Raw genomic sequence first — 12,096 nt, 5'->3', positions numbered from 1 at the left:
GGGCGTTGATGAGTCAGTCAGTCAGTCAGTCAGGACATTTGTTTATTATACATACATATATACATATATGGAAACGATATTCTAGCCGTCATTCGGTTTTCACGTTCTCGTTCACCGAATGAGGATGATATATGTATATACATGCAATGTATATAGGTAATGATAGGAACGTGACGATCGAATTGCGATCAGCTTTGGCCGGTGTGATATCGCGACGACGCCAACGAGGAACACTAAAGTTTGTTAGACCGACCGATCTGTAGTGTCAGCTCCAATGTTTCCATAATTCATAAGAGTCGGCATGATCAACGACGCTAGCATTTCTTTTATTCATTTCATGGTTCCATTCGCCGAGACTGCAGGACTTAGTTGACACGAATCGTTCTCCGTGCCGCGGATTGCGGCGCGTTCCACGTAATGGCATGCGACACGGGAAATTCACGTTCGTTCGAGTCAACAAGTGATACTTATCGATCCTGCTTGTCAGTCAAGCTTGTTTCGTTCCCTCTAGTCTTTACCTCATTTTTTTCTTTCCTCTGACTTGTGTTTTTTTTCTGCCTCCCCTCTCTTCAGACTGCACTTTCGTGCAACACGCATGGATGGATATGATCGCACGCATCACGAAAGAAAACATGTTGTGTAACAGGATGGTTATTTGCAAATTCGAAGCTCTTTCGCGGGTTTATTTCTAATTTCTAATTTCGGCCCTGAATGTAACTCATGGATGTGAATGTATTTGCCTACAATGAATATTTAAAAGCTCTAACAACGAAGGAAAATTATAATAAGTATAAAAAAGTTTTTCCTTCCAATTTAGAAAAAAATTATTATAAAGATGAGTAGAATTGAAAAGGCAAAATCATACAAACACATGTCAATACAAATCAATATAATTTGCTTTATTGGTATTAATAAAATATAATCTTCGCGAGATTTATAATTTGGCCAAATTTCTACACTCGATAATTTCACATCTGGATAATCTTTGACATATTCTATGATCCATGTAGAATTGTAGATGCATGGGCGATCGTGATTTTAGAGCCGGTCTCTCTGCAAATCTAACTTGAGTGCAGGGATATTGCTCGACCAATGATCCTTGGAGTAATAAAATTGCTGGATAACGAGATTTCTATGTGTCGAAAATGATGGTTCGATAATCGTCTTACTGTTTTAATGAATTATTAGAAGCGTCCAATTCTGATAGTTACTTGAACAAATCTGTTCTGTTGTAATGATTGCATGTTTTCACATGCATGTGCGTGCGTGCGTGCGTGCGTGTGTGCGTGTGTGTGAAAAATACATCTAAGCTTGGAAAAGTATATTAAAAAATAGTATAAAATTCTTTCAGTTTTATTTTGGCATTTTTTAATTAATTCATTTAAAACTTGATTTGTTTTTTGGAATTTTATTTTTTATTTAGAAATATTTAAGTTTCAATTTTTAGGAAGGCCTGAGCTTACAAATGTAATCGCAGTGAGAGCATTAACGCCGCGCACACAGCTATGTCGAGGTGTGGCTTTGAAGATCGATACTTGTGTGGTAGTTCTCTCTCTTTCTCCCTCCTTCCCTCCCTCCCCGCTTCTCTCCCCCCTTTCTCCCCCCCTTCTTTTTCTTCTCTCTTGCCAAGCTACCACAATCGTTATCGTACCATCAATTTTTTTCCATTATCGCCGTAGCAAAAAGAAATTATGCGTATTTATGTAATATTTTATTTCTCGGAATGACTAAAGTTTCTTAAAGTAGAAAATTGTTAGCGGATTTTCCAAACTTTATCCTTAAATTTCTTTTTTCTGCAAGTTGCAGAACAGAATAGTTTTATAAAAAAGGGTAAAAAAGTAAAACTTTTCTTCACAGATAAAAATTCTCGTCAATAATATTCGCTTTAGTATTCGAATTCGTTTTTCTTGCCACGTCTTATAAAATCGAAGGGGATCAAAGAGTGAGAAGATGGATTTGGTCCCGGCTTTTCTCATGGTCCCAAGAATCATTTGAAAAGGAAGCCGCAAATGGAAAAGATGCATTCAAGTGAACTTTGATATACGCAGTACTTGGATTCCTAACCAGCAGTCGATATCGAAAATACTGTTCTTCGAAGCGATATAACGATAGAAGATATTTATTTGCAAATTAAATGCAAAATTAGATATGAGTGTTTGAAAAATATGAAAAATTTTTGTAAAAAAAGAGATTCCAAATAATGAGTTATAAACGAAATGGTATAATATTATTTTATGCACACTAATAGATATATTGTGCAATTTAAGGAATAAATTGCTTAATTAAAGAGTAAAGTACGACAACTGCATTACGCAACATAATTAAAAATTTTTTTGTTATCCTTCAATTGATAACAATTTTTGTCGTATTTTTTTCCATTATGCATATTCCGATAATACTTGTTTTAGTCTTGTCTTTTATCTCGGATCTATATACGTTATCTTATGAATGCTTGCCATCAGATATAATGAAACCTGAAGACGCATTACGAATCTATAATATATCATTAATTTCGAACGAGTTAAAAATGTCGATCGAGAATCGGCAGAAATGAGTAACGGTGTTTTCCGTCGATGATTCCCATCTCACGGTATTCACATCGCTCTCGTGAATTTTCTTTACTCGTTAACGCGGCGACGACATTCGTTGTCGAAAATACTGGCTTTCGCTTGATTAGCGAGGTCTTGCGTCGAAGTGAGTTGTCGTGTTAATGCCGCACGTTAACTGCGAAATGATACGTCTGTCAGTAAAACTTGTGCTCTCATTATGACGGTAACCCAGTGGATGGCAACGGCAACCCAGTTCGTTGATCGATCTCGAAATAGGTAACGCATAGAGGACGGCGCATTGCGGCGAAAATGCCGCCGCGCCGGATAGGTAAGAAGACAAAATGCAAGTATGCTAGCCAAGAACAGAGCAAATCGAATTTTCTTTCTCGAATTATGAAAGAATAAAGAATTTGCCATTAAGCAGGAATTAAGGAATTAAGGAGGATTATTCATATACGTATAAGATATGTACTTTGTATATAAATAGGAGATATTTTTCAGAAATAGCAAATATCTTGTCTTTTACTTCTTTGGATTATCTTGTTGAGGAAATAACTAAATAGGATTGCAAGTTGTAATAACAATAACTTGGAAATTTAATTGTTTGGCTAAATCGCTTTTTCAACAGGCATTATAAATTATAATCTCAGCAAGAGTTCGGGAGTTTTCAATTTCGCTAAAGTAGAAATTGAAATTCTATCCATTAGCATGTTGCTATGCAAAAGATATGTGAGTGTTTTATATTATTGTATTTTAACGACGCCTTAAACCACGCCGGCAACTTTTGTAACGAAGAAAACTCGGGCGTTCATAATAAGAAACAGGATTATCCTGACATTTAGCACGTGTATAAAGTTGGGCCTCAGCGTTGCGGAAGGTCAGCATCCGACAGATATCAATCGAGAATAATTTTTGCTCTTGTACAACGAATACGCAAAGAAAAACATGCGTCGTTACACGAGTCATCGAATGACAGCATTTTTCGTGTATGAAAAAATCAGCCATGCCACTTGACTCTGATTAAGCTCGACTTGCGGAGCAAACTGATTCTCGGGTCAAAAGAACGAGAGAGAAGCGCTCTTTCGTAGTTAACCTTAATCGTAGTAGTAATCGTAGCAAGCACTATTTAAACGCTATACAAATAATTCTCTTGTATCCGAAAATCGATCTGTGTTTTGCAGCCTTCAACTTGGCCAATATCCGTGTAGAAAAACTATTTATTGTACGACCTAAATTTACTATACGACTCGTGGTGTTTTGTAACTTTAAACACAAGAAAATTTTAACATATGGACGCACGATTTTTTACTGTGTATCTCTTATTTTTATCTAGAAAACAACATATTAAAAACTCATCAAAATCGAAGGGGGACACTTCCGTATCTTTCCTTGTTAGTATGTAATTGATAGAGACATATTTTTTCAATTGCAGATAAGTCATCCTATCTGCCGATTTTATTACGCGTAATTTCATTATCGACGATTTAATTGCACCTTATTCAAGACAAACGTCATGGCCGTCATGGCACCGTCACGCGCTCCTTTTTACCTGTATTCTTGCACATCGTTGTGTCTAGTCGAGTAATGGAGTTGTGTCTAGTCGAGTTGCTATAGAAATCGAGCACGATCGTTAGCCTGGTGTCGCGCGGCCCGGCTCGGCCGTTAAGCGAGTTAATTGACGGCAATCGCGTTTGCCATGAAGGCATAAGTTTGCATGACGACGCGATTGTTCAATAACAGTAAAGAGAACGCTATGAGATAACGACAAGGAGGCGTCACGTTTCCGTTTAATAATGTTGCCTCGCGGCTCGCGGATTCAGCGAGTTCGAATGCCACCGGCAATTGTATTGTGTTACAATACAAAACTATTGTAACAAGTAATTTCACAAGTTTGACGTCTTATCATTCTTTCTGTTACAGTGAGATTACATGACAGTATACAAGAGGAGAATTTCCATTATCTCGTCTTTGATCTGTAAGTATATCGAACCTTTATTTCTGATTGTTAGATCTAATTCAATCTTTTTATATGTTCCTTGTGTGTGTGCGTGTGTGTTTTTTTTTAACAAGACTGAAATTAGTTATTACTACCATTCATAGAGCTCGAATGGTAGTAATCGAAATCTCGAATGGTTGTAATCAATTGACGATGCACAATTCAACTACGGACAATGATATATTTTGATGACATTTTTAATTGTTGTTTAATATTTTCAGAATTATACATATATCACTTGTCGAATCAATTGCGAATCATGCATGTCTCATAGCTAATTCGCAACGGGAAGAAATTATTGTAATTGGCGTTACTCATTGATAAAAATTACAGCTATTATTTGATTTATCTGGAAATATGAAGAAATGTTATTTTTAAATACAATAACTCCAAGGGGTTTATAGTTTCTGATAACTCTAAAAACTACAATCTAAATTTATTTCTTTATTAAAAAAATTTACCGGTTTTCGACCCGCGCAATCATGTTGGGAGTACTCGATACGATCGATACGATCGAGCTGACCATAGACGAGATTCTCGAGTCATCGCGCTCATCTAGTCTCGGCTTCCAGCGGCGAAGCAATTCGTGAGCTCTAATTGTATCAAGTAGATACTGATCTGCGGCCACTTAAAATCGTCGGCAATCTACGCACGGGACGAGAAAGTATCATGCCTAATTTAATTTCCGCGCGAGAGAACACGCGTTCGGTCCGTTACGTTTATATATTCGTAACGTTGATTTACTGCATACCATAAATCTCGTCTTCCTTTCCTGCCATGTCACCAATTAATCCACAGGTTACGAGGGATTTTTTATCAACGCGGCACGCCATTTTCGGTTTCGTCCGCCAAATTTCTAATGTTTGATTTAAACAGTTAATTCCTTTTAATCTTGTGTAATATACACGGAAACAAAATGGTGTTGTATCAACAGCATCAGTGTTATTGAGATAAAATTGATTGATGTAACATCAATATTAATGAACAAAAAACATCAGATAATTGTTTTAATAATTTAAATATTTGGTCCAATGTTCAATAATATCCAATTGAATTAACTACTTATGCTTGTGGCAGCCCGTGACGTCGACGTTTAATTGAAGCAACTACTTCATTTTTTTTCCGTGTACACAGCAGCTCTTCCACCGCATTTTAATTTTTGACGCAGAAATTTTATTTTAGTTGTTATTTCATATATTACTTTCTCCGCGAATCTTATCTGTCATTTGGCTGCAATGTAAACGCACGTCGCATCTTATATAATAACTATATCTATAATAGCCATCATCTTAATCAATGAGATTTTGTCATCTGTTGTATAAATGTTAAGTGTATAGTGTATAATGTTAAGATAAATCGTGCTACTTTTTACACAACAAGCTCAAGTACAAGCGGTATTTGCGAGTGTACGAGTGTGCTTATGTTACGAAGCATTTGCGAAAATTCACGCTACTTTTATTTCCGGGGTTAAACGTCTCGTTATTTGGCGATATTGCTTTACCGCGCGACCTCGCGACCTCGCGACGCGCTCGCGAAATGGAATTGAAACGTAAAACGCTTACAGAGTCACCGGCGGAGAACTATTCGAGGACATCGTCGCCCGGGAATTCTACAGCGAGGCGGACGCCTCGCACTGTATTCAACAAATCCTGGAAAGCGTTCACCACTGCCACCATAACGGAGTTGTGCACCGGGATCTAAAAGTACGTAGAGAAAAAGAGGGCGAGTTTGTGAAGTGCGCGTGTTGCGCGTTTGCAAGGCCGACGACCGACGATCGACGCCGCGACGCCCCGACGTTGAAATAAAACGAGCGAACGCCCGCGCGATCTATCCTTTCACAATGCTTTTACTTCCGTCCAGTGCTTCGTGCTACTTTTCACGATTTCTGTGAGATGTCCCGAAATATCTAGAATTCTAGACAATAATGGTAAAAGACATATTTCCCTCCCTCCTTCCCTCTCTTCTCCCCCCCCCTTCACCACCCATCGTGTTTTCAATCAAAGCTTAAAATTCGCCGACACTTCTCGGCTTTCAGAATTTAACAACTTTGTGATTCAGAGTCGCGTTTTCTATTAATTCTGACGAAGGAATATATACGATGTTAACCGTATGCTGATGAAATCATACGGATTCAAGAACGCTTGAATCCCACTCGAATTCAATCTCAATCGAAATTTTTTTTCAGTTAAAAAAGAGCGATATTGACTCGATATGTCGATATCGACTCGAGCATTCAACGATGTCGACGGATCTGTGCCATTTCTGTTGCAGCCCGAAAATTTACTCCTCGCGAGCAAAGCGAAAGGGGCGGCTGTGAAATTAGCGGATTTTGGTCTGGCGATCGAGGTGCAAGGTGATGCGCAGGCATGGTATGGTAAGTATGGGCCTGATTTTCCCGATGACTGAATTTTTGCTGAAATTTTAACTATGCTCGAAATTGTCGGTCCAGCACCGACGATGACCGAAATGTCATGATCCGATAAACGATCTTTGTGAGAAGATTCTTGTGAGGCGAAAAGCATCGTTTCGCGACCCTTTTAACTTCTGTTTGATAACGCGAATGTTCGATCCTTTCCCTCCTCGCGATCGGACAAAGACCGTTGGTATAGAGATTGATGTTAGTGAATAATTAATCGTGCAAATTTGAGGAAGATTATATTATTAATGATATTCATAAAAAGTCGCAACAGAGATATAAAAACGCAAAAATAACACATCGCGTTGAGACTTTCAGCGCGAGTCGAGCTCAAATTGATATTTCTTTGTCAATAATAATAGGCGAAAATAATAGAATTCGCGAAATATTGTGATTCAAGTTGCGGACTTAACATATTTGACACGATAATTTATAAACAAAACGTAGTTTTTGTTTAAATATCGCTGCTATACTGTTGTAATTCATGTTTTCTTGGATCTATATATGTTTTCTTCGTATATATCGCATGTCATATCATTTTTTTACTTTCTTAGGACCTTCTTAGGAAACACATTAGCGTTAACGTAATGCAAAAAAATGTCAATGGCATATCAAAACTATCGTAAACTTATTCTAATAGAACTATTATAGTTTTTTCTTTAAAGAGCAACTTTAGCGAAAACCTTATGTTTCTTTACTTTAATAAAGTATCCTTCTTATATTTTGTTTTATTTCTTGCATTTTATTTTATTATCTTTTTATATACTATATGTAAATATCATATCAATATCCGCTCGAGTAAAAACAGTAAAAAAATAATATTGACTGAAGACAATCTTATTGTTAAAACACATGTTGCGAAAAACAGAATATTTAATTTTTAAATCGCAAAAGTCTGTGTTCTCGCCAACTGTTTCGTTGTTGCTCGTATCATCTGCGACGCGAACTGAGCTGTGAACTTGGATCTTTCCATCTACTTTGTGCCCTGTCCGTTTGATTTACGTACATTCTGCATTCGGATGTCTATACGAACCGGCATATTTGCATGCCAGCCAGCTGGCTGCTCGTTTTGTTCTCCTTTATGCAAAAATATACGTGGGGAAAGTTTTCCGATAGCACGTGAACTCTTCCGCGCGTGCAGGCAGTTCCATAGAGAAATCTTTGCTTGATTTTAAATTCTTTATCGAATTCGGTGACAATCTTGTGGAAAATTTTGTCTGAAACGATTACTTGCCGTGCGCACTATTTACATTTAAAGTCAAATATCTCAAGTATTTAAGACTCGCTTATATTAACAGTTACATTATTTAATTGGATTCAGATTGTCTTTTGGCGTTTCGCTAAGCGCTTTATAAATTTTTCCTTCATCGATCAAAACAACTATCTCAAAGCGAGTTTTCTGAGGCACCTCGTATATGCTGATACGCAATTGCGTAACCCGGCAACGCTTGTTCGCTTCTCGCTTTTATCTCTGCAATCGATTTTTTTTTGTGTGGTGCTGAAAATGTATAATATGCACTACATCCGTCAAACCCACGTAAAAAAATTAATATTATTCGGCGCACAAAATCTACATAGCTTTGGCGATACAATTAAAGTGCGAAAGAGTAAAAATTGCAAAAATGAGTAGTTTAATGCAATTAAAATTATAAATATGCATTAATATTTGGAAAATCAACATTTATTTAATTGTATTTTTGTCAATTTTGTACAGAGCATGCAGAGCGACTTGTAATGACTTTGTAATTTATACAACGATATATATATATAAATATGAGATATACAGATGGCGACATAAAAATTAAATATTCAGTCCAAAGAAAATCTCACTAGTTTTTGCAAGCAAATTTTTCGCGGTATTTCTTTGCACGCTCGTAATCACATCGGCGCCCGTAAGCATATTGTTTATTTTTTGAGAGATTTACAGTTTGCGAAAATATTTTGGTGAATAAATAGCAAAATAGTACGTCGAGTCAAAGGATCCAGCGCGATCGTTGGCAGAATATTTCCAAAGGCAACCGCATAAACGGTCTAGTTGCGCAATCATGTTTTTGTTGCATTAAAGCAAATGCATCTCGACTGCAATCGCAACGGTTCTACAACGGCGTGCTTATCGAAAATTAATTACACGCGGCAGAGCGCGATAAAATTGCCAATGCAAAAATAAAAAAAGGTACCGAACTATCCGAGCTCTCATGATGATACGTGATTGCCCGAGTTATGTTTTTTGCGTGGCCATTAATTGCAAAAATTTTACCACTCTTCTATTTTCTTTTTCATTATCGCGCCATTATTTATGGGACTTTTGGTGCATTTTCTCACACAGAGATTAAGGAATAAATTTCGCGTATCGCGGCAATGAATGTCTATTAGCTTTCGTAGCCGCATATGAGATAGCTTGTCTAATTGACAATAAATCAGCGTAACAATCTACGTTACAACTATTGTAAGTTAGAGAGATGCTTTTTTGCTCAACTATAGTGGCCATTACACAAACTGTTTAAATACACATTTTAATGAGAATAAATATAATAACATATATTGTGGGCCGCCGATTATCTCAATTATATCTATCAATATTATAACGATATCTTACTTTAATGAAAATGTATAATTGAATTTTTTCTAACAAATTTGTTAATAAATCAACAATCGAGAACGCAATAAAAGTTTGCGGGCGGCTGTTGTGTTTGCTTTTCGAATAAGGAGAATTAATTTAAGCGACGAGTGGAGGGAGGGGAAGGGGAGGTAATACTCGGGACGTGATTTTGCGCACGTAACGCTCTGATCCCTTCAATCCTTCGTACGGCGTGGCTATGTCCTTCGAGAGGGAATGAACCCGAGTGATTGATAAAAAGGTTTCGCTGGAACACCCGGCTACCTCAGCCCGGAGGTGCTGAAGAAGGAACCATACGGGAAACCAGTCGACATATGGGCGTGCGGAGTCATACTGTACATCCTTCTGGTCGGTTACCCGCCCTTCTGGGACGAGGATCAGCATCGGCTCTACGGGCAGATCAAGGCCGGATCGTACGATGTACGTATTGTACGATTTATTTAAATTTTTTTAAAATTTTTATACCATTACATTTGCAAACTCAACGTATCGAAGGAAAGCGATACGTTGGAAAAAGAATTGTTTGTGGAAAGAGAAAATTCTATATATTAAATTTTTATTCACAATATTTTCTGTTGATTTTTTACATCTAGCGTAATTGTCTCATTACTCTCATAAAGAATTATGATTAACATTATTTCTACGCTCGTTTTGTGCAGTATCCGAGTCCAGAATGGGACACCGTCACGCCAGAAGCCAAGAACCTTATCAATCAGATGCTGACGGTGAATCCAGGAAAGAGGATCACTGCCAGCGAGGCACTGAAGCATCCATGGATTTGCGTAAGTTTATCTTATCGCGGCCAACAATTTCGCGTTGAAATTTACATTACATGTTTATATAATTTAGAAAGTAACGTAGTATATCATATTAAATTACTAGACAGAGATCTTATTACGCGCGAGTATATTGCATTTCTATATCTATGTAATGCTACGTAATGTACATATCATACATGTATACGTGTTATTTATATTTGCAATTTAATACATTAAAGTACTTTAGTTAGTTTCTAAAATCGGATATATAAAAAAATAGAGAATAATGGATTGATAAAATAACAAGATTTTGTCATATATGTATACAAGTATATGGATAATATAATAATAATAATAATAATAATAATAATATGCCAAACGGACAACACGGACAACCGTTTCACGGACTTTTTAAACGTGTCAGAGAGTTGTGTTGTTTTGTTTGTTGATGTTCTCGCGTACTATTATTATATTATTCACGTTGACATAGTTTGATGTCTTTTCTCGTAGTTTATCTCTTCACCGCATAAATAGAATTTTATCCTTAATGAAGCGTGCGAGGCTTAAGATTTAACCTCGGGCGACTTGAATCATTCTCTTGGGACGATGCCTGATATCGTTTTCCGTTTACTTTGTGTTTCAGCAACGTGAGCGTGTTGCATCTGTGGTGCATAGACAAGAGACCGTGGACTGCTTGAAGAAATTCAATGCAAGGCGCAAATTAAAGGTGAGTCTCACTCAAAAGTTTTGTTCCGTGTATGTTTATTCAACGCTTCAACGTCTACGTATCTCTGCCTTAAATTTTACTGTCTGCCCGACGATTATACGATTTTGCGATTTCCCGTCATGAATTCGCGGTTTGTTATTTAAATGACTCGGTTATATGTATATCTCGGAAACCAGTTTACTGTGGTAAGCGTCAAGCGATAAACAAAAACACATTTTTCAATTTGCATGGAAGAATGTAAAATTCAAAATAAAACCCGAGCCATCGTAAATATTATTGAATATTTAAACGTAAAGAGAAAATAAACGAAACATGCTTTACACTCATTCGGATAAACAATCGTTTCGTTACCATGGCATCCGTAATTTCACCGTTGCATTTCAAACGTTGCATTTCGTCTTGATTAGTATCGTCTAAAAATACGGAAAAGATTGTATTTGATTCAAAATGAAGCCAAATGCCAAATATTCGTTAAATCACGAGATAAGTGAAAATTGAAATTTGCGAGAGATTCCATTTCGGGAAATATATGATTGATATATTAGTATACGAATATAGAGCTTTTATGAGAGTTGTCGAGAGATTTGTCAAAATTTGTTTGATTCACGTTTATCAATTGCTAATTTTATAGCGGGCGCATACGGAAATGCATGACGGTATAATCGCGCAAATTCTCTTTCTCGCCGGCCACAAAATCTCATTTATACGTATATTAGCTCCAGTCATTTACAAATGCAAATTCCATTATGTCCGCTTATCACGTTGCGGTCTGGATTGCATCCGTGCGAGGCCGAGGCTGCGAATGTTAATAATATCTGTAAAATTAGAACAACGTGACGCATGGTGGCCGGAGGTGAAATTTGACTTATCAATTCTTTCGAATCCTTTCGATATCATCGAATGAGTGATGCCGATCAATTTCGCAAAATATACATCTCTCTCTCTCTCTCTCTCTCTCTCATGATATTTCAGAAAAAAATCTACCAAATTTGTCATAAACGTTTTATTTAAGTGAGAAACATCTCAAGTAAAG

General features: G+C 36.9%; 1 protein-coding gene across 24 annotated transcripts in view; it reads left to right on the top strand.

Moving 5' to 3' along the window:
* Camkii (Calcium/calmodulin-dependent protein kinase II) overlaps positions 1 to 12,096 on the top strand; it is a 115,817-nt gene that overhangs the window by 43,800 nt on the left and 59,921 nt on the right. For all 24 annotated transcript variants that reach the window (XM_071706870.1, XM_071706869.1, XM_071706868.1 and 21 more), the window contains exons 4-9: positions 4,470 to 4,524; positions 6,110 to 6,248; positions 6,817 to 6,919; positions 9,820 to 9,998; positions 10,238 to 10,360; positions 10,980 to 11,063. In XM_071706870.1, the coding sequence (XP_071562971.1) occupies positions 4,470 to 4,524; positions 6,110 to 6,248; positions 6,817 to 6,919; positions 9,820 to 9,998; positions 10,238 to 10,360; positions 10,980 to 11,063 (683 nt within the window). The remainder of the gene's footprint in view (positions 1 to 4,469; positions 4,525 to 6,109; positions 6,249 to 6,816; positions 6,920 to 9,819; positions 9,999 to 10,237; positions 10,361 to 10,979; positions 11,064 to 12,096) is intronic.

This window comes from Temnothorax nylanderi, unplaced genomic scaffold (assembly GCF_030848795.1).
Source record: "Temnothorax nylanderi isolate EJ_2023f unplaced genomic scaffold, tnyl_v1.0 TNYL_tig0054_pilon, whole genome shotgun sequence".
Lineage (NCBI taxonomy): Eukaryota > Metazoa > Arthropoda > Insecta > Hymenoptera > Formicidae > Temnothorax > Temnothorax nylanderi.
This window is presented reverse-complemented; position numbering and strand designations above follow the sequence as displayed.